Genomic DNA, 22,606 nt, shown 5'->3' with positions numbered 1-22,606 from the left:
TACTGAGCTTTTCCAGCAACTTCTGTTTTTATTCCTGATTTACAGCTTCCACAGTTATTTCGGTTTTTAAATGTATGGAAAACGTTTTGATTCAGTTTGTTCATGCAGTACAAAGGCTTGGCCTTCTAAAAAACATTGAAACATGTTTGGTGAGTTAGCTCCAGAGAGGAAAAAGAATCAGTAATCTGTTTCTTCTTAATGTACTGTCTTTGGATGAGCATGGTACAGTTTAATAACATCAGTGCAGTCAAACATGTTTTTGTGCTGCACTACAAAATCCTAAAGCATTTCTACAGCATTTGCAGCTTCAGCTAGGGAAACAGGTGAACAATGTGCTTTCATATTCAGTGAAAGAATGTACTGCATCTACAGTTACATCATCTGTCAGTTCTGCTGTGCAGCTTTGCATGTTATCCACTTCTGCAAAAGTTTCCATGGTTGTTTTAGCTGGAATTTCCATGCTGTCCACACACTGGCAAGCAGAAAGAGCCTCACCATTGTGTTGGTTGGCATTCCCCTTCAGCAGTTGTGGCTTCCATGAATCTGGTCTGTAGGACAGTTGGGGTGTACTCGCTGAGCAGTGGTAACAGTTTTATCAATGGTGGATGAGGCAACCGGTCCCAACCTCTTCCTTGCTGGAGAGAGTGTCTGCTTTTCAAAGTCTTCCAAAATGTTTGCCTCGTCATTCAGAATAGTGGATAAACTCAATGGTGCAATGTCCGGTTTGGCTTCATGCTAATTTTCCACTTACTCTATTGCTCTCACCTTCTCTCTAAGTAACACTGTTACTTTTGTCCCAGGTCAAGCCATACTTAAAGGCTTTGCATGCCTTTTCACAGGAAGACTTCAATGTCAAATGATGGCTTACCTGTGATTTAGTACTTTTTTGTGGTCTAACTCCATTCTGATTGGTTGAAGCAGTCATATGACGAGCTTAGACAAGTTTGGCTAATCTGGCGTTACTGGTGCAACAATCTGTATTTGATTTGATTTATTATTATTGTCATGTACTGGGATACAGTAAAAAGTTTTGTTTGTGTGCTGTACAGGCAGACCGTACCATACAAAGTGAATCGGGTAGTAGAACAGAGTGCTGAATACAGTATTACAGCCGCAGAGAATGTGTAGAGAAAGTGATCAACATTAACATTTTGAGAGGTCCATTCAAAAGCCTGATAATGTGGGCTTATCAAGGGCATCTTTCAATTGGATTTGCTAATCTGCCATTGGAGATGGCTGATACTTCAACACAACTGTAATTGAATAAACAGTATGAGAAAATTAATCAGGAATATTGATCCAAATAAAACAGTATTATTTGGACAAAAGGACTCACAGAGTAAAGCTTGGATCTATTATTCGGAAGTTATTCTTCATCATGCATGATCAACATTCTGCATTAATTCTCAGGTAGGGTAGCAGAGGAAAGGCCCAAGGAATCAGTGAAGAAGGAATGAAATGCTGCAGTGGGAGAGGGGGATGTTTCCTGGACAGACTAACAACTTTCCTTAGCCATATTTAACTTGTGAACAAGATTGTGTGTATTCTGTTGATCCTAATCAAAAGAAATTGACTCAGTATCTCACATATTGCAGATTGTTGAAATTTCAATGTTCTCTCCCATGCCGTTGAGATATTTGATAATGGAAAAGGACATTTTCAAAGAGGAAATAGAGCCGCTGATATGTGTTCTTGCATTCGCTAATAGCAACCTGCAAAGACTACTCTATTGAGATCATGCAATGGGAAAGCTAAAGTTAGAGTTTACTCTCATAGAAATGTGTAAAGTGCCTAAATTCTGCGTGTGATCAGGCACTCCTGTTGAAGTGGATAAATGTGTGGAGAAAAGCTAGTGAAAGTTTCAGCTTTCTTGCTTCTCTGATTCCCAGTGCCATCATCCATTAACTGATTCCAGCACTAGCTGAATATTATGGGCTGTCAGATGTGTGATCTGTCTGAAGGGATTGAACTTGCTTGTTGGTCTTGGCTGCTTGCTCAGGACATCGAGACTGGGAGGGCTCTGATGCAAGATAGAAACAAAGTGTTGTGACAGCTTGTAAGGAGACTCCTTAGCACATGGGAGTTAGACATCCTGTTATGGCATCATTCATCTACCATAATTATTTACCTTAGTTTTGACTCAACTCTGATGTTAGATTAATGTGCACCAAGTATTGATGTGTTCATTGGTTGGAGCGTTGGAGACTGTCCAGGAATTTTAGTATATTAGAGAACAGAATCAAATGGAAGGTTTTGTGTGAAATGAGCTTGAGGGTGGGAATAGGGGCATGTGGAGTGGAGAGAGAATACTTTGCTGATTACATTGTTGTGTTAAAAGGACTCAATTGTGTGATGTTTAGTTGGTATGACATTGTTGATGTTTAGTTGGTATGACATGTGGAAGAAGCTGAGGGGATTGAATTTCGTGAGATTTTTAATGGCGCATTCAGATTAATAAAAATTATAAGAACATTTCAATCCTGTTATCACAATGTTTGATTCATTGTGGTGATTCTTTCATTTACGGTACAAGATGTTTCATATTCTTTTAGACGACCTGGAGAATTCAGGCTTATTTAGGAGTGTTAAGTTGGAGTACTCCTTAAGCAGGAGACCGTCTCCCTACCTCATATTTTAAGATCTGGTTGATTTCCCTTGTCATTTCTGTGGAGTATCAATATCGACAATAACAACTTGCTTTTATAAAACATCTTAAAGGGAGCAAAGTGTCTCAATGTATTGGACTAAAGTTATGAACACAAAGCCAACTAAGGAGATATTAGGATAGGTGGTTCACACAATACGTTTGGTCAATGACTTAAGAGCTTAAGACCCATCTTAAATTTGGGGACGCTTAGGAACATTATTCCAGAGCTGAAGGCATGGCCACATATAGTGAGGTGATTCAAACACCAGTAGTAAAGAAAATCTTTGTAACGTGTCCACATGAAGTGACACACTTGCAGTGTGATGACTAACATAAAGGAATGGATTTCAAGTTCATGAATGCAGCTGTACTCCACACACTTGAGTCCAATAGACAAACCATAAATGGCAAGGCTAGTTTTAGCACGCTTAGAAAAGGAATGGCTGGTTTGGAGCTGACTACGATTGCAACTCTTATAGTAAGAGCATTTGTTTTGAGGATGCCCACCTCGCATTTACAATTATGCAGTTCCTATGCCTTGGACAAACAGATCCAACTGGCACAAAACAGGCAACCCAGCGAGACACTAATACAAAATGTGTCTCTGTGCATTTGATTGAGTGGCCTGTTTTGCAACAGCACAATGCAGCTCCAAATGCAGTCCAGCAAATTTGTTTTGCCAGCCTCAGCCTGAGTTGGTGTTCTACACGCAAATCCAGGAAAATAAAAAAATACAGTTCACGTTGAGTCTCATACAGACTGTTGCAGCATTGCCTTTTGATGATTCCATGTGCCTTCTGAAAATAGGATGCTGTGTAACAACCCAGTAAAATTCACCATTTTTCCAAAGACTTTTACATAGAGTAACATCCTAAGGCTCTTCATGGAGGCATAATCAAAAAGAAATGAGACCAACTCAGACCACATCACTGGGACAGTGCAGTGCAACAGAGACACTCCCTGTCAGTCCAGACACTACCACACTCGACATTACCACAGGTCCCACCTCCATCGCACGTCAATATTTTCCTGCCTCAGTATGTGCCTGTCACCTCCGTTTGGCCAACTCACAGTAGTCATGGTTTCAGTCTCCACAACCTCTCATTTGAGAATTCTCATTTCAGCTCTCTTTCGTCCTATAAAATTTTTGTTATTAGAAAATAATAAACAGGTACAGGAGTAGACTGTGTCTGCTCCACCTTTTTATGATTATTGCTGATGTGGTTGTGGTATCAATTCTACTCAGTTCCCCTCCCCCCCACAAATAACCCTTGTAGATCAGGAATCTATGTAACTCAGTCTTGCGTACATTCAATGGCCCAGCTTCCACTATGCTGTGGGGTTCAAAATTTTAAAGCTTAACAAGCTACCCAGAGAGAAGAAATTTCTCCTCATTTTAGACTTAAATGTGAGATACCTCTTGTTCCAAAGTTATGCCCCCAAATTCTTAATTCCCCCAGAAGAGGAAACATCCTCGTAGGCTTGTCAATTCCCCTCAGAGTCTTACATATTTCAATAAGATTCCCTCTCATTCTTTTAAATACCATTGAGTACAGCTCCAACTAGCTCAACTGTTCCTCACGAGATCACCCACTCTTCAGAGGAATCGAAGTAGTAAACATTCTCTGAACTGCCCCAAATGAAAGTATACCGCTCCTTAAATAAAGAGACCAAAATTGTATGCTGTACTGTAGGTTTTAACTGTAGGCTGACATTTAACAGAAACATTAGACCTAGTGCATGTCCCCCCCTCAGTCATTTGGTCTGAGTTGGTCCTGTTGTTGGGCAGTGGCTGAAAGGAATCAGATATATTGATAATTATTCCTTCCCTCTGAGTGCTATTCTGGAAGGCTAGATCAGCAAATGGCCTTCTCGCTGGTCTTTAGGCTATTAATCACTTGCTAGCTGGTTGATTTCCTGTTCGTATGCCCTTTTAAGCATCTCCTGGCATCAACATGCTCTATCTCTCCCTGCTACATCAGCTCAACTCAGATTGTAAATTTGATATGCAAGATGAACAGCAAGCAGGAACCAGCAGTGTGCTGTTTGAGAAGCAGTGTGTGTACAACTGTTATGTCTGAAATAATGCATCAAAAGTAATTGCCAGTGTAAATGGACAATACAAGATTGCCAGTCTCATTCTATCTCACAGGAGCTGTTTATTTGATTCCTGTACAATCTAATTATGCGTAAATGTTCCAAGCTGTGACTGAGCATGACATTTCTTTGCTCTCTTGATCTGTCACATCTAACACATTTTTCTTATTTTGTCCCAGAGCACCGGAGATTATTTTGGGTTTGCCGTTTTGTGAAGCCATAGACATGTGGTCATTGGGATGTGTGATTGCTGAACTATTCCTTGGATGGCCTTTGTACCCAGGAGCACTGGAATATGACCAGGTAAGAGGTTATTTTTAACTGTCACATACAACTGCCTCATAAGGGAAACTTCCAGCTCACCAAGCCTAGCTGGGTATTGGGTGATCATGATTGACACGTTACGCAATTAAAGGAGTAAGCAATGTTTTGCTGTTCTAAATTTTGTCCTCAATTTAGGAAAACGTTATTACATGTTTAGCCAGTTTTAAGATGTTACCTTGCTAAATGAAAAGAATATGTCTCGTTCCGTGGTTAGTTAAGGTCAAGCTTGAATCAGGGATATAGGGAAACGGGTGCAGGCGATCCAGAATTAATAGTGTTGTTTTTATTAATGAAGGTCAAAGCATAGGGTGCTCTGTGTGAACTAAAGTAGTGGCTTTAGAAACGTATGTATGAAGTGCCTGACAGTGTATCCCAATGAGCAGCAGCTATGAAGCAATGAGAAGCACTTTAGCCTCTGAATCAGATGGTTGCGTGTTCCATGTCCCATTCTAGGACTTGACCACAAATTATAGGCTGGCATTCTTGTGCATTCCTTCTGGAGCAGTGCAGTGTCAGAATGGCATCTTTTGGATGAGATGCTAGACTGAGGCACTTCCTGCCCTCTCAGATGGATATATTTTGTTATGGTTCTATTTGAAAGAATGTCAAAAATCATACAACACCAGGTTATAATCCAACAGGTTTATTTGAAAACACAAGCTTTCAGAGTCTCGCACCTTCTTCAGGTGTTAGTGAGAGAGGTGGCATCAGACACAGAATTTATAAGCAAAAGATCAAAGGGTCATGTAACTGATGTAAATGTATTGAACAAACCTAAGATGACTGTTGAATCTTTGAAATATTAAAAATATTTGAAATAAGAGCAGAGTGCCCTGGCCATTATTTATCCCATAAAGAAAATGACAAACACATTATCTAGGCATTCACCACATTGTTGTTTGTGGCCATAGGAGCTTGTTATGCACAAACTGGTTGCTGTGTTTCCTACATTATAACAAAGACTACATTCAATAATATTCCATTGGCTGCAAAATGCTTTGGGATGTTGTTTAGTTGAGAAAGTACAATGTAAATGGCAGATTTTTGTTTCTTTCCAATGGAATCACAACTGTACAAAGGAGGAAGTTTGCCCCAGCAAGTCCATGTCAGTTCTCTGGATTTGGATGTGAGAACTAAATATATCATTTTAAGTGTTACTGTTGTCACAAAACTCTTTGACAATGTGAATTGGGAAGAGGGTAAAAAAGTAGGAATTTGGACAGTCTAAGTGAGTGGGCAAAAAAGCATGGCAGGTGAAATATAATGTGTAAAAATGTGAAATTATCTATTCTGGTCGTAAAAACAGAAATGAAAAACAAAATTATTTCTTAAATGGTGAGAGACTGGGAGTGTTGATGTACAAAGTGACCTGGGTGTCCTTGTTCATAAGTCACTGCAGGCTCCCTTCAGGTGCAAGTGGCAAAAGAGTTGAATTCCGGAGGTGAAATGAGGTTGAGTGTCCTTGCCATCAAGGCTACACTTGACTGAGTGTAGAATCAAGGAGCCCTAGCAAGACTGGAATCAATGGGAATTAGGGAAAAGTTCTGCACTAGTTGGGGTCATACCTATAACAAGAAAAATAGTTGTCGTTGTTGGAGATCAGTCGTTTCGGCTGCAGGATCTCTTTGCAGAAGTTCTTCAAGGTAGGGCCCTAACCTCAATCATCTTCAGCTGCTTCATCATAAGGTTAGAAATGGAATGTTCACTGATGATTGTACAATGGTCAGCACCATTTGTAACTCCTCAGATATTGAAGTAATCCATGGCTAAATATAGCAAAGCTAGAAAATATGCATATTTGGACTGATAAGTGGCAAGTAACATTTGCATCCCACAAATGTCAGGGAATGACCATCTTTAACAAGAAAGAATCTAACCATCTTCCTTTGACATTCAATAATGTTGCCATCATTGAATCCCTCATTATTCCCAGGATACCATTGACCAAAAATGGAACATGACTATTCATATAAATACTATGAAATGAGGACAGGGTAGACGCTTGAAATGGTACAGCAAGTAACTCACCTCCTGACTACCTAAGGCCTGTCCACCATCTACAAGGCATAAATCAGGAGTGTGATGGAGTTCTCCTCACTTGACTCCAACAGCCATAAAAAGCTGGATACCAACTAAGACAAAGGACTATATCCTCAAGCATCTATTCCCTCCACCATAGTTGCTCAGTAGCAACTGTATATATTATCTGCAAGATGCACTGTAGAAATTCACCAAGTCTCCTTACAAAGTATTTTCCAACCCACAATCACTACCACCTAGAGCAACAAGGGCAGCATATACTTGCGAATACCACCACCTGCAAGCCACACCAAACCATTTATTATCCTGACTTGAAAATATATTGTCATTTCTTCACTGTCACTGGGTCAAATCCTGGAATTTTCTCCCTTACTGCACATTAGGGTGGGTCTATTACAGCACATGGACTGCAACAGTTCAAGAAGACAGCTCACCGCTATCTCCTCAAGGGCAACTAAGGATGGGCAAAAATGCTGGCTAGCTAGTGATGCCCACATCCCATGAATGGAAAAAAAAAATTCTCACAATACTTAAAAAGGGCTTGACAGGCTGATGCAGAAAGGATGCAAGATGAAGTTTGGTGGTGGCGATGTGAGAACCAGGGGACCCAGTGTTAGAATATCAAGAGGGTTGCTGAGCTGAGGAGGCTTTTCTTCACCCAGAGGATGTTGGATCTTTCAAATTATTTGCAGGACTGTAGAGGTTCAGCCCTCGACTGTGTTCAATACAGTGATCAATAGATTTCTTGATGTTAAAGATATCAAGGGGTACCGGTACAGTGTGGAAGAATGGTAATGAAATCTAAGATCAGCCATTATCTAGTTGGAAGATGGAGCAGGCTCAAGGGCCAAAATGGCCTATTCCTGCCCCTATTTCTAATGTGATTTTGAACAATACAATGTGACAATACTATGGCTTTAAGAGGTGTATTTTGTCCCATTTCTTTTTATGAAGAAAAGTTGAGACAGAGATGCCGAGCAGAATGTTCCAAGGTGAATAAAGTAAACAGCTTCTGAGGCCTTGGGTTTTTTTCGTAAGTTTGAAACAAGAGAAGCAGCGTGAATGGGTGGGGTCAAGTTCCCACACAACCAGGATTTTTAGTTTTAGCTTTCTGCAGTTGCTGAGTCTGGAAGCTGGATGTGAAAACTCTTATTCCTCTCTCTGTTACAACTACAAGCTGGGGTTCTGTACCTGCTGCTAGAATTGCGTGTGAGACAATCTATTTTACTGAATTTGCCTTTGCCAAGTATGTATTTATAGGATGTTATTATTGAAACAGTTAATTAGTTGTACTTAATGTATATACTTTGTTAAGCATTTTGATAGAGTTACAGTAAGCCAGTTCTTTTATTTTTATTCTCTCTCTATTTTAATTATAATGTATAAATAAGGTGTGTTTTGTTTCAAGCCTGGTACTTTGACCAATCAGTTGCCTCCGGAATACAATGCCTTACACTTAATAAGAAAAAGTTAGGGTCGAGAATATCTTCTTAATATATTTTGAGGAAGGTTGGGACTGGTCCATAACAACAGTTAGTCTTAATCCCCTGCTTTGTCCCTATATTCCTGCGGGTTTATTTCCCTTGAGTGCCCATCCATTTTCCTGAAATTCATTTTGAAGAATTGTCATTGTAATGTAGAAAATGTGGCACCCAAATTGTGCACAGCAAGGTTCCACCATCAGCAATGAAGAAATTGGCTAGATAGCATCTGTTTTTCTTGTGTTGGTTAGGAGATAGATATTAGTTAAGGCGATGGAGAGAATTCCCCTGCTCTTCTCTAAATAATAGGAAGTGAGGTAGGGACATGAAAGCTGAGTGGGAGAATTCTAGTACTTGGAGCATGGTTGGATTTGAGATAAATAATAAGGGTTTCTTTATCTGAAATTATCTTGTGACATGCTGGATCTTGTTTTTTTTCTGTTTCTGCTTCATAGTTTCGTTCGAACAATCTAGTATTTGTTATCACCAATCAAAACATTTGTTGCACACAGATCATGATATAAGTTCCTGACAATGTTCATTTAGGTTACAGCCATCAATGTGATTGCAATTGTAGGGAAGTATGAGAAAGATCCCTTGAGTTAAGCAAAATCATTCCTTAAACAATAAAGATTCTTGTTTGTGAGAGAGATAGTAGGAACTGCTGATGCTGGAGAATCTGAGCTGACAAGGTGTAGAGCTGGATGAACACAGCAGGCCAAGCAGCATCAGAGGAGCAGGAAAGCTGACGTTTCGGGTCTGGACCCTTCTTCAGAAATTGTTTGTGTTGCTTTCTGGCCATTTTCCACATTATAAAATTAGTTTTTGAGGATCTAGTGTGTATCAGCCAGACAAAATGGCACAATGAGGATACCTGGATGAACAAAGGCCCTCCATACAAAAAGATGGTGCTGTGGGATCTTTTCCATCCATCTGAGAGGGCAGAAGAGGCCCTGCACAGAATGAAAACAAAGATGACAGTTTTAAAATCAAGAATTTGCTTGACCAGAAGCCAGTGTGGCTCAACGAATGCAGGGGTGATAGCGAAATAGGACTCGCTGCAACTTAAGACACTGGATGACCTCAGGTTTATTGAAGTTAGAATATATGACACTAGCCAGGACTGCACTGGAATAGTTGAATCTAGAGGTAATGTAGACAGGGATAACAGTTTCAGCAGTAGATGAACTGAAATAGGGGCAAAGTTGGGCAATGTTCTGGAAGTGGAAATCTATGATCTTAATGATGTGAAGTCAGAAGCTGTCCTGGGATAAAATATAACACCAATGCTGACGCAGTTTCACTATGTATACCCTAAATAAACTTTTTAAAATTTTGAAGACTTCTATTAGGCCACCCTGTAGTCCTGTTTCCAAGAAAGAAGAGCACACTGTTCTTTGCTATTGGTTATAACATCATTCTGGTATAATTTTCATTAACCTTTAATACCCTTGATGTTTCTTTGAGGGAGAAAGAGGACTAAGTTGAGAGGAAATTTCAGAGATGATCTGAGGACACTGGGAATGTCAGCTTAGATTTTTGTGGTCATGTCTCAGGTGAGGAGTTTGAACAAATGACTTCTGACTCATTGGCAATAGTTTACTCATTGAGCCACAGAGGACACTTTGATATTGCAAGTTAGCAGATTTAATTTGGGATAGATTGTTGTAGTTTCTACTAAGAGAGGAGTTCAGACTAGCAGGAGGATGAAGGAAGTTGGATGATCAGTGAAAATCTACGATCGTTTTATTTTCTTTTTCCTGACAGTTTTAATGACAACTGACCTCTTTGCTTTGGATAGTAATGCAAATTCCAAAAGAACCTTTCTTCTTTCAGGTGAAAAATGCCAGCAAGCAATTGCTAGGTTTTTTTCATTTTGTAACTTTGATGTTTTCTCACCCTGTGTTCCTTGAAGAAAAAAGAGAAACATGCCAGCCAATTTGTGGTCAGCAAGCTCCAACAAATAGTACTGTGACGATGATCAGATTTTTTAAAAATAATGTCAGTTGTTGTAAGGTGTTGTTAATCTGGGAGCTAATGTGTGCCCGTGAGTGGAAGATCAATATAGGCCAGGGCACCAGAGATATTTCCCCTGCTCTTCAAAATACAATACAATGCAATACAATGCAGCACAGGAACAAGCAGTTTGGCCCACCAAGCCTGTACCGATTCCTAGTCCTTATTTAGACACAGTACTTATTGCCCACCTGCGATTTCTATCCCAACTGGAAATCTAAAATTAGAGCTAAACTCTTCTTATATAAAAAAGGTATTTGGATCAGTACATCAAATATCATAACGTTCAAGGATATGGGACAAGTGCAGGAAATTGGGATTGGCGGAATTCTAGTGGAAGTTTTTTAGTGCAGACTCAACGTGCCGAAGGGCTTTTTCTGTGCTATATGAATCAATGAATCTTTTTGGCTTGAAATGTTAACTGTGTTCCATTAACTATTTTGACGAAAAGGAGAGAAATTCTTGCTGGTACCGTGAACAATATTTATCCCTCAATCAATATTGCAAAAAAAACCACATTGCTGCATGAGTGCGCTTTCTGTAAAGGCTCTTATGGACAGTGGAAATGTCCCTAGCTCTGAGCCAGGAGGACCAGATTCAAGTCCCACCCACTGCAGAGATGTGTAATAGCATCTCTGAACAGTTTGTTTACAAATATTTGGGAGCCTTCTGTGCATAATTGACTGCTACGTTTCCTGAATTATTGGAATGAATACGTTTCAAAAGTACCGAATTGGCTAGAATCGTTCAGGGGATTCTGAGTACGTGAAAATGAAATATTACATATAAATGGCATTGTTTCTGTCTTCTCTGGATCACTACTGCTAAAAGTTGCTGGGCTGTTAATTCAGGCAGTATTCAACTTCTAGGGCAGTGCCACGAGCCTATGTAAATATTACAACCCCAAAACAGTTTGACTTAGTTATTAGAGTTTAATGTTGAAAGTACTGTTTCTCTCTGCCAAAAATCCCTGTCGTTTGAAACTAGTCTACTCTCCCATTTCTCTGGAAAATAAGCAAAAATGGTCGTACTGGCAGCAGTTGATCAACACATCTGACTACCAAATCCTTCTGATTGCAGAAACTTTGGAGCATGCTTTGCATTAAGCCAAATGTCAGATTTTTGGCTTGGAGCCAGTCTAGTTTTATTTAAAGAAAAGGGCACACTACCCTCACCCCTGCATGCACACATCTCTACACAGACACACATATTACTCCGATTAAGGTAAACATATGCAAAACCCCCCCACCGATATGCAAAGACCTGCACGACACCACCGCATTAACTCACTCACTCATACTTTCACTCACTCCAAACACCCTTTCCCCCCAAACACACCCCCAGTCTGCATAAGCGCACCCACCCCATCCACCCCACTCACATACCTACCTATACATGTACCCCCATATTTACACAAACCCACTGCTCTCACATGCAGACTCTCTCTACCTATAACAAATCCCCACCAGACACACAAAGGCCTCACCCACACTGATTCCACACTTGAACATTCCACACGCAGATACAACCACCCTCTACACAGGAACCAGCACACGCTCACCTGCAAGCCGACATATATACCGAAACTTGGATGCTTACTGAACATACCTCACACTCACATGACATGCCCACACACTCTATACATCCATGCACTTACAGCGCAAACACGCACACACCCACACCCACATACAATACCCCATACTCACATTCCTATCCCCATGCGCGTGCATGTGCATGTAACCCCACAAATACAAATGTATAAGGTACTCACCCTACAACACGCCATCCCTAAGTGCATACATGCTCTTACACATCCATTCTACACATTCACACATACAGACATATTCCGCACACACTCATTCAAACAGCCAGTTCTTTCAAGTTCTGGGCCATTCTGTGTAAAATAGCCCACACACTCAGAGTGCTGCATGCAAAGTCCTGTTGGAGGCCAGTTAATATGTTCCCAGCTGATGCGATTACTGGACAAGTCAGATGCCAGACTGAAATCTGGCTTGTAAAATCATGTTTGTCTTGGTTTTAACAACGTGACCTGTCACAAAACTTAAGTTTACAATGTTGCATTTCTGATTTTAGCAATAAAACTAAAGTTCATTAAGCAGAAGAAAAAAAGATAAAATGGAATTGACTAAACGTTCTATATATTATACACCTTTAAAGATTTTGTAACACACTGTAGAAATATAATTCCATGACTCCTAAAACGTTCATAACAGATCCTAAAAACACCCTTGACAAATGCACTCCTTGTACAGTACTCGTACCAGAGAAAAGTCTCTTTTTCTGACACCTCTATAAGCTTAAGTTAACTGTGACTTCAACTCCAAATCTCGTAGCCTTTTCCCAGAGCTTTCAAACATTTCATTTGGTGAATGGGATGTCAATCAAGTTAGCATCACGACTGTATTGTATAAAGCTTTTTGAGTACTGTTGGAGCTGGTGAGAGTTATTGCACTGTACTCTTGGCTTGTAATTTGTAGATGTAGAACAAGCCTGGGGGAGTCAGGAGGTGAGTTACTTACCCCTGAATTCCCAGCCTTTGCCCTCCTCCTGTAGCCACAGTATTTATGTGACTGGTCCAGTTTTGTTTCTGGTCAGTGGTCACCTCTTCCCCTTTCCATGGATTTTGGAGAAAACAGTGAAGTCATTAAATGTCATGGGGAGATGGTTACATTTTTTCTTGAAAATTATGATTGCTTGATATTTAAATTGCAAGTGACATTGGTGCGAGATGTCAGCTCAAATCTGAATGTTATCAATGTCTTGTATGTGTGAACAGTACTGAAGAGTCACAAATGACAGCGAATACGTGTGACAGCAATGAATATCCCTATTTCTATCCTTATTAAGGAGGATAAAATCTCTGAAGCATTTGAAGATGGTTGGGCCTAGAACAGTTTCAGAAGGCATTTGATAAGATACCACACATTAGATTACTTAATAAGCTAGGTACTGGAAGTAGTATATTATTAGCATAGAGGAGTATTGGCTAACTAATAGAAGACAGAGACAGTAGGGTTACATTTTCAGGTTGGCAACCTGTAGGAAGTAGTAGTGTGCCAACAGGGCCAGTGCTGGAGCCACAGTTATTTACAATATGTATTGATGGCTTGGATGAGAATGTCCTATAGCCAGTTCAGTGGATGACACATAGACAAGTGGTGATGATGACACAAAGAGTTTGCAAAGAGTTATAGACAGGTTAAGTGAATGGGGAGAAACTTGGTAGATGGAATATATCGTGGGGAAATGTGAGGTTATGCGCTTTGGCAGGAAGAATAGAGGAGCTAAATATTACTTAATTGGAAAAAAAGACTGCAGAAAGCTGTGGAACAGTGGGATTTGGAAATCCTCATCCATGAATCACAAAAAGCTAGCATCTAGTTCAGTGGATAATAGGGACAAATAGAATATTGGCCTTTATTTCAAAGGGAACAGACTATAATAGTAGGGTGGTTTTGCTGAAACTATACAAGGCATTAATTGGACATCAGCTAGAATACTGTGAACAGTTTTGGTCCCTTTATCTTTTTTTTTCTTTATTCATTCATGGAATGAGGGCATTGCTGGCCAGGCAGCATTTATTGCCCACCCCTAATTGCCCAGAGATCAGTTCAGAGTCAACCACATTGCTGTGGGTCAGGAGTCACATGTAGGCCAGTCCAGATAAAGATGGTAGTTTCCTTCCCTACAGGGCATTTGTGAACCAGTTTGGTTTTTCTGACAGTGAATTCATGGTCATCTTTGGATTCTTAATTCCAGATGCTTATTGAATTCAAATTCCACCATCTGCCATGGTGGGATTTGAACCTGGGTTCCAAGAACGTTATCTGGGTCTCTGGATTAACAGTCCAGCAATAATACCACTTGGCCATCGCCTCCCCCCATTATCTGAGGAAAGATATACTGGCATTGAGGCAGTCCAGAGAATGTTCACTAGGCTGATACCAGTTGTGAAGGGCTGTTTTATGAGGAGAGGTTGAGTAAAGTAGGCCTGTACACATTGAAATATTGGAGAATAAGAGGCACCCTGATAAAACACACGAGATTCTTATGGGACTTGACAGGCTTATTTCCTCTTGTGGGACAATCTAGGAATAGAGGGCATATTCACAAAATAAGGATTTACACATTAAGACAGAGATGAGGAAGAATTTCTTCTCTGGGATGGTGACGAATCTCTGGAATTCTTTACTGCAGAAGGCTGCTGAGACTGCTTCGTTAAGTATGTTCAAGTTTGAGACAGACAGATATTTAATCAGTAAGGGAATCAAAGATTATGGGGAAAAGACAAAAAAGTGGAATTGAGGATTATCAAATCAGCCATGATCTCATTGCATGGTGGATCAAAGTTGATGGGCTGAATGGCCTACTTCTGCTGCTTTGACTTATGTTGTTATTACCTGTCCAATGCCCTAATTTAGAATGTATTAGCCATTAGATAAAGGATACAGATTTAATAATAGTGTTTAACAGGGAATTGAATAAATATCTCAAGGAGATTAAACTTTAGGGATATGTGGGACTGACTAGGTTATGCTTCAAAAGAGCCATACAGACTCGCTGGACCAAACACCATCCGTCTGTACTATTCTGTGATGTGTGTCACCTAGTTCATACTTAAAAACCAACCATCTGATCATAAGATCTGTGATACCTTTTTGAACACAGAGCTTCCCCACTGGTATAATGTGCTTGAATCACATTCCCCTGTCATCCACTAACCTCACGCTTTCTCATGGCAATGACAGCTCTCATTACCTGACACCAGCAGAAAATATTTTTAAAGGGGTCTCATCTGACAATCTCCACGTTCAGTAAGATGGTGTAAGAAAAACCTTAACAAAGAGTGATGGTGTTTTGCAAAGTCCAGTTCGGATAGGGAACTTCAACCATGCTCATTTACAGTGTTTTGGTGCTGTGCTCTGCACAACAATTACAGAAGAGAGAGCTTCTTAATACTTACTGTCTAATGTATGACACACTTCTCAATTTTTTAAAAAAACTAAATTTGATGCAGAAATTGATAATTGAAATATCAAACAAGACTCAAAAATCTAAGAACGCTTCATAAGCCACTTAGTCAAGATGTAGAACACTGTTTCAAAGCTAAACTGAAAGTGGGACAAAAGGACACTGAGTTTAAATGAAGTAAAAAGTAAATTTAGAACATATGTCAAAAGGATGTTTTCTAGTGACCAATTTACTGAATTTGTTTATAAATTATATGTGCAAATGGCGTCCATTTAGCTGTTTGCACCTAATTAAAAGTGCCATCTAATTAGTCGCACTCTTTGTCCTTTTTTCCATAGCCCTTCTCCATCTCCCTTTGGAGATTTACTTTTGAGTTTGTCTCCACCACTGCTCCAGGAAATTATTTTCAAGAGTTCAGAGGCAGATTCAGTTGAGGCATTTAAGAAGCATTGGATATTATTTGGCTAGAAATGGTGTGCAAAGGGTATAGGAAAAAGCCAGAGATTGGCACTGGGTTGGTATTCTCACTTCAAAAGTCTGTGTACACGATGGGCTAAACAGCTTCCACTGTGCAACAATTCTGTGATCTTCTCTTAACCTCAGTTTCCCTTAGTCTGTCCTCAAAACCAGAGTTCCTAATTCATGGCATAATTTCAATGAATATTTTCTAATCCCTAAACATGGCTTTTTTAGCCATCCTAAAATAGTGCTGCCAGTTCGGGCCATACTGTTCTTACAGCAGGTTAATGAACAAATTGTGCAGGTAATATTTAATTGTGTGAGCTTTGTCTATATAGCCTTGAAGTTGTATATGCTCCTGTTTATGCTTCAGCAATTCCCTATCTTGGTATATGATGTCCAATTAAATGAAATTAATAAGTGGTATTGTTTCCAATCCTTCATTGAACTTACTATCCATATAGTCAATTTTATATAATATATTATGCACATAAAGGGCCTATCCTCTGTTGCAAATATAATTGGAACATGTCAAACTTACCTTTCATTTTGTCTAGATGTCCACATTTTGCATGAAAAGTCTTAAGGTTTTGTACATCCTGGCAGGTGGCTGCATTTGAAGTTGAAGGAATGCAATCTGAATTGTGCGGAAAGAAAGGATTACATCATTTATTTATTTGCTTTTTCACATTGTTCAGAAACCTTGTAAAGCCCTAAACATCCAAAGAAGATACTTTGGAAGTACACCTCAAGTTACAATGCCCAATGCAGTCGCCAACATCTGCACACAGGAAGATTTCACAAACAACAATGGGATAAATGACTGGCTAATCTATGCTTGAGAACGTTGTTCACATAGGATGATAGAAGGACGGGAAAGACAACAGCTTTTCTCTGGTTCATCTCAAAAATGTATTACATCTCAAACTGAGCCTTTCTAATATATTTTTATATTTACTTACAATTGTTGAATGATGGTGGGAGAAAGTGGTGGAATTCTTACTGACTTACCTTAAGAATCTAGAGAAGCAAGGCCCTGATTCATCATCTCATCTGAAGGATGGAAGTGGAGTAGAACAGAGAGATGAAGTTGGAGCTAGACAACTTAGTGATGAAGAAACTGGACATTAGTGTCCAAGAAACTGAATAAGATTGGAACAAAAGGTCAAAATCTGGAAGAAGTGAATCAAACCATTTCAGCTTTTGGACTATTGCACCATCTACCAATTTCGATTTTTAAAATTAGTACATCTGATAACAGGATCAAGAACTAGAGGACACAAATTTAAAGGATTGGCAAAAGAAATGATCTCTACATAAAGAAACTTTTTTAAATGTTGGGAGTAATTACAGCCTGGAATGTATTGCTTGAAGGTGTGGTGGTGACACATTCAATATCTGAAGTGCAAAATTTGGCAGTGGTATGTAGGGTGTGAATTCGTCTCTTAGAAGTCATGCACAGACGAGGTAGGCTGAATGACCTTCTGTGCCAGAGCCATGTTATGATTGCTGACAAGGAGCAGTTCCTCCATTGAATTAGGGCCTGAATCCATGAACATAGTGAGTAAAAAACAAGAAAGCATTTAACTGTAGCCAAATTCACATTTTGACACAACTGATGGATTGAAGAAGGTTTTCCAAAGGAGTTTTGTTTTTATGTGAAAACGCTTCACTCCTGGGGATTCTTGTATAGCTTTATAACCCAGACTGGAGTATAGTTTTGAGAGGAACAAAAGATTTGGAAAAAGTGCATGTATTTTTTGCTTAGAAAATCACATACAATTGAACAAATGTTTATGAAAGATGCTATATATGCACAGTATTCTGGGGTGTTGAATCATCTAGCATGTTCTTATTAAAGAATGTTGAAAGACTTCCAAATACAATACAGCCATTGCAAAGCCTGAGCCAACTCACTATTCTGCCATATTATTGGCTGACTGAGGAGCAATCAAAATTATCTTGAGTTGCAGGGGCCTTCTCAGTGGCTCCCATCAGCCATGGACTGCTCCCTAGCCTTGCGTCCACCCTCAATGGTTTTCTTCCTAAGCCTTGCAAATAAAGCATAAGCCACTACATATGGAGGATGCAACTCACTGGATCTTTCTGCCGTAGTTATTCCAACAAGGACATTTTGCAAAAACAAAGGAAAACAATTTACAAAGCGGGTTAGAGGAACGGACTACCTAGAGACAGAATAAATACAGGTTGCTGTAATTGGCATTGGGAGGTTAATAAGTTTAGGTTAGATGGGCTTCAGATTGGTTTCACAGGTCGGCGCAACATCGAGGGCCGAAGGGCCTGTACTGCGCTGTAATGTTCTATGTTCTATGTTCTATATGGAAACCAAGAAAAACATTGGGTTCATATCTGGAGGTGCAGAATTGAAAAAAAAGCAGATGCAGTGAGAAGTCATTTCTGCTACTGCTTGCTCCTCTTCCACGCTGTGTTCGTGCCTGGGTGTCCTTGGAGAAGGAGTATGTGGTATCCACCAGCGCTCCTGATGCATTTAAAGAGAGGTGGGCACCATGGGGAATACAGTGCATTATCTTTCCATTTTGATTTCGTCCCCTTCCCCTCTCCCTACCTCCCCTCACTCCTAATGGTTTGCATTGCCATTAATGGACTTTGCATGTAAGTATCTACTTCACTACATGGGTGATTACCGGTGACAGTTAGAGCTTAAAAACAAAAAGGAAAGCGTCACAGTAATTTGGTGATGAGGTCGAAGAATGTCTATTTGTATGTGATGGCACTTCTAGGTATAAAAAGAAATATAGCAGACCCGGAGAGGTGGGTACTACAGTGGGTAAAGTGCTTTACTTCCCCCTCCAAGTCCATTTTGATTCCCGCTGTCCCTACCTCTCCCTCACTTTTAATGGTTTGTCCGTAACAGGCTTTGTGTGTAAATATTCAGTCGGCCACACGGTGATTTACTGGTGGTGGATAGTCGTTAAAGAAATGAGTTACAGTGATTTGGTGACGGGAAATAAACCGTTAGGTTACGTGTGATAGCACTTCCTGATATAGAAAGGAATAAATAAAAAAAGCAGACCTAGGGCACTTTTGTGACACGGTTGTGGTGTCCCAATCTGTAAGCCAGCAGGTGCAGGTTCAGTTCTCATTTGCTCCAGAAATGTGTCACAGGTTGGCTAGAAATATCCATAAACCAGGTCCAGGGGCTCTTGTGGTGCCAGGAAGCCCAGCTTTAAGACCCATGTTTAGAGTTTGGCTTATTTACCTTAACTGGGGCCAATTTGGGAGCAGTGATACAATTTAGTTGTATCAATTCCTCAACATCGGGCTGATTTATTTGCTAAGCCCTGTCTTGAGGTGGTTTATGGCCTTTGGCCTAGGCAGTACGTGCATTGCCTGTTACAGTAACCTTGTCTTGAGCAGGCCCCAATACTACAAATGTGAAATGGACATTCTTGCTCCTCATTCCTCTATTGTAGAAAATTTTCCCGTCCAGTTCTGGAACTTTGCTGCCTCTGACTCCAGTCTCCTTCCTAGCAACAAACAGGAGTTGCAAATATTATCCACTGGGACTTGGCTCTGCAGTTTGGGCATTTCCCAAGGTTGAGGACAATACTGTCCATGGTCCCCTGCAGCTCTTGAGCTCTTTTTCCCATGCATTTGCAGGAAAAAGCCAGTTCCGTTGCTTTCTTGCAGTCCAGATCTGGTTCAGTCAATGGCTTCCTCTGGATCACAATATTATTAAATCCACAATCTAAGGAATCCTTTAACATTTCCCAAAGTGTTGATCACTACTCACAATTTTCCAATTTCCAACTCACAGTCTCATTGTGAATTCCGTAGGAAGTCTCTTTGCCATCTGAAACAGTAACACTGCAATATAACAGCTGGTTTGGTGTCACAGTGGTCCATAGCTACCCTATCCATCAGTTCGCCAAAGGACTTTGATTCCAGGGTTCCCGAGTAGGTTAAACACTTTATGCTCCTGAAAGTTGGGACCCACAAGTGGTCAGGAAGTATGAGTTCCCTTGGTAACAGGCAGTGGCCTGCCCCACTTAACTCATTACTCCTTTTGAAACAGACCCAGGGATAGGTCTACAGAACTGTCTGTCCCAGGCTGGGACCAGCTTATGTATAGCACTGGTAGTGGATCTTAGTGTTCATTAATAAATGATGTTCCTTTCCAGGCTGGCTTCCTGAGTCATTACAATCTGTTTAACCTTTTTTGAATTACTTTACAAGAGTTTCACCATTGAAGCTGAGAGCAGCCCTGGTGTCCCCATATACACAGAATGACTTAGAAATTAAGAAGTTGCTGTCACTGATGCTGTGCTTCTCAAAGACGTGCTGCCGCAATCAATGGGATTGTTGAGAACTTAACACTCCTGTGCAATTAGTCTTCCTATAGGAATTGTTGAAAAAGTTGTGCTTTGTTGAATGAGATATAGCTTGGCTTTTAAACGTGTGCTAACTTCAAAGTTACTACTGAACACATCCCTAGCTAAGAAAGCCAAACTTTATCTTAGTTGAATACCAGGTTTTTCCATAATGTTAAAATCCCACTTCGTTTTAAAATAACTGACTGTAAAGGTTGTTTATAATAGCTTCTGTCTAAAGAGAATCACAAACATTTATTTTGCTATCTGGAAATCTAAATTAATTCTGAAGGATATTAAATAATTTTAATTTCTCAGTTTACTCGTGTGATACTTTCAATATGTACATATTTCTGTGTTTACCTACTTTCTGGCATCAAAACTGTGTCACACCAAGAGATGCCTTTACGTTACGTAAGAATTCTGTCAGAGAAGAGAATGAAACCAGAGGTTTCCAAATCTTTGTGTGTGACTTTCTTATAGGTCATGAGCAGCTGGCTGTCAAATGTTACCAGTTATAAAATTGGGAAAACATGCACAGAACATTTGTTAGAATGATAAGAGATCATAACAAGGAACTAGGCAATTATAACAACCAGGAAAATTTAAATAGGTTGTTGCTGTTTCCTGTAGAAAAGTGAAACTGAGGGGTAAAATAAAAATAGAAAGCTGAAACAATCAATTTGAAACTTCAATACTGTTCCTGTCTCCATAGATGCTCTTCTTATAGTTTTTACAGCGATTTCTGTTTTTAAGTCAATTTTCCAGCATTCTCAGTATTTTGCATTTGGAAATGATCTAATGGAGGTCTTCAAGATTATGCAAAGTCAAACCTTTGGGTTAAAATCCAAGATACTAGTGAATCCAATTAGGACTTGGGAAAAACTTCTTTACCCAGAGAGTGTAGAGAATGTTGGATTTATTGCCACAAATACTTTTGAGGTAAATAACACAGATTTATTGAAGGTGAAGTTGAATAAACACTTGAGGGAGAACATGAAAGATATTCGGATAGGGTGAATAGGGAGGCGCGTTGTGTGGAACTGTCTGTTTCTATGCTATAAAATAACTGATAAGAAGAAATATATCGATGCAAGTTGTGCTTCGTATGTTGAAAAACACTTCAGAACTGACCCATGAATCCTGATGGATCTCTAAATTTATGATTTCTATGTATAAACATCATGACTCTGCACATAACTGGAGTGTTAAGTGGGATGACACAATCTCCTTGGCACAACAACTGAATGTCAACTCGGTTACCTCAGTGTATTCAAATTAGCCCCGTCGAATGTCGGTAATGAAAGCTCACTCACTTGGTTTGACGGCAGTTGTTGCCAAAGTTGGAGACCTTACCTTATTTCCTGATCCTCTGAAGTAAGGCCGCTTTGTAATCCTGCCTGTGCAAAACACCATTCGTTCATTCCTGTCCTCGGCTCAAAGTTAAAATCCAAAAGCTGTTTATTGGCTTGTATCCTACATAAAATGTTTGCAGGTGCTGCGTACTAAGCCACTGCTTAGTGTTCCAGCAAATAAATGCCAAAGCAACATGCGGTTTGAAAGAATGGTTGCAAAGTTTATAAACACACTCTTTATGGAAATGTACTGATGACCTCCATTAGGTGAGATGTTCAGTAAATGTTGAGAGACCCTATGGAGGGTGATCACTGATTACAGCATATTTAGTATTAATTACAAGCAGCATTGCTCCTGATGTCAGTCCATGGTCTAAACATAAATAAACCAAAGGAATCTGATCTGAATTTTCAGTGATAGTGCACCAATACAACCTGTATCATTGCCATATCAATGTACTGGAGAAGATTTTAATTCAGTCACTCTGAGATGTTATGCTCATGAGTAATTTACATTTCTTAGCACTGTTACTTTTCTTTCCACAAAGAATCACACTTTAAACAAGTTTGCACAGTTGGTCACATTTGGTTACAACCATGCCTTCTAGCCTGCAAATTCATACATTAATGATACAGTTTATCAATGCTCCAGTTAGGCACATTCCAACTTATTATCTGGAGTATCACTGTCATGTCTGCTTCAGTCACACTGCTAAATGTATCCAAGCAGCAACGTATAACGTATGGAAAAGTAGTTTGAACCCATTTAAAAACAAAACATTTTATAAGAAGTGCCTGACTAACAAATAGTGTTTCAAACCCTTTTCTTACTTGCAATTTCAA

The 22,606-nt window shown here is 39.8% G+C and overlaps 1 protein-coding gene across 2 annotated transcripts in view; it reads left to right on the top strand.

Annotated features, from left to right (window-relative positions):
* LOC109911671 (homeodomain-interacting protein kinase 3) overlaps nucleotides 1-22,606 on the top strand; it is a 166,737-nt gene that overhangs the window by 106,132 nt on the left and 37,999 nt on the right. For both annotated transcript variants that reach the window (XM_048606953.1, XM_048606952.1), the window contains exon 3: nucleotides 4,924-5,047. In XM_048606953.1, coding sequence (XP_048462910.1) covers nucleotides 4,924-5,047 — 124 coding nt within the window. The remainder of the gene's footprint in view (nucleotides 1-4,923; nucleotides 5,048-22,606) is intronic.

The sequence above is a fragment of the Rhincodon typus genome, chromosome 17 (assembly GCF_021869965.1).
Source record: "Rhincodon typus isolate 14 chromosome 17, sRhiTyp1.1, whole genome shotgun sequence".
NCBI lineage: Eukaryota > Metazoa > Chordata > Chondrichthyes > Orectolobiformes > Rhincodontidae > Rhincodon > Rhincodon typus.
The sequence above is the reverse complement of the archived record's forward strand: the minus strand, read 5'-3'. Positions and strand labels throughout refer to the sequence as shown.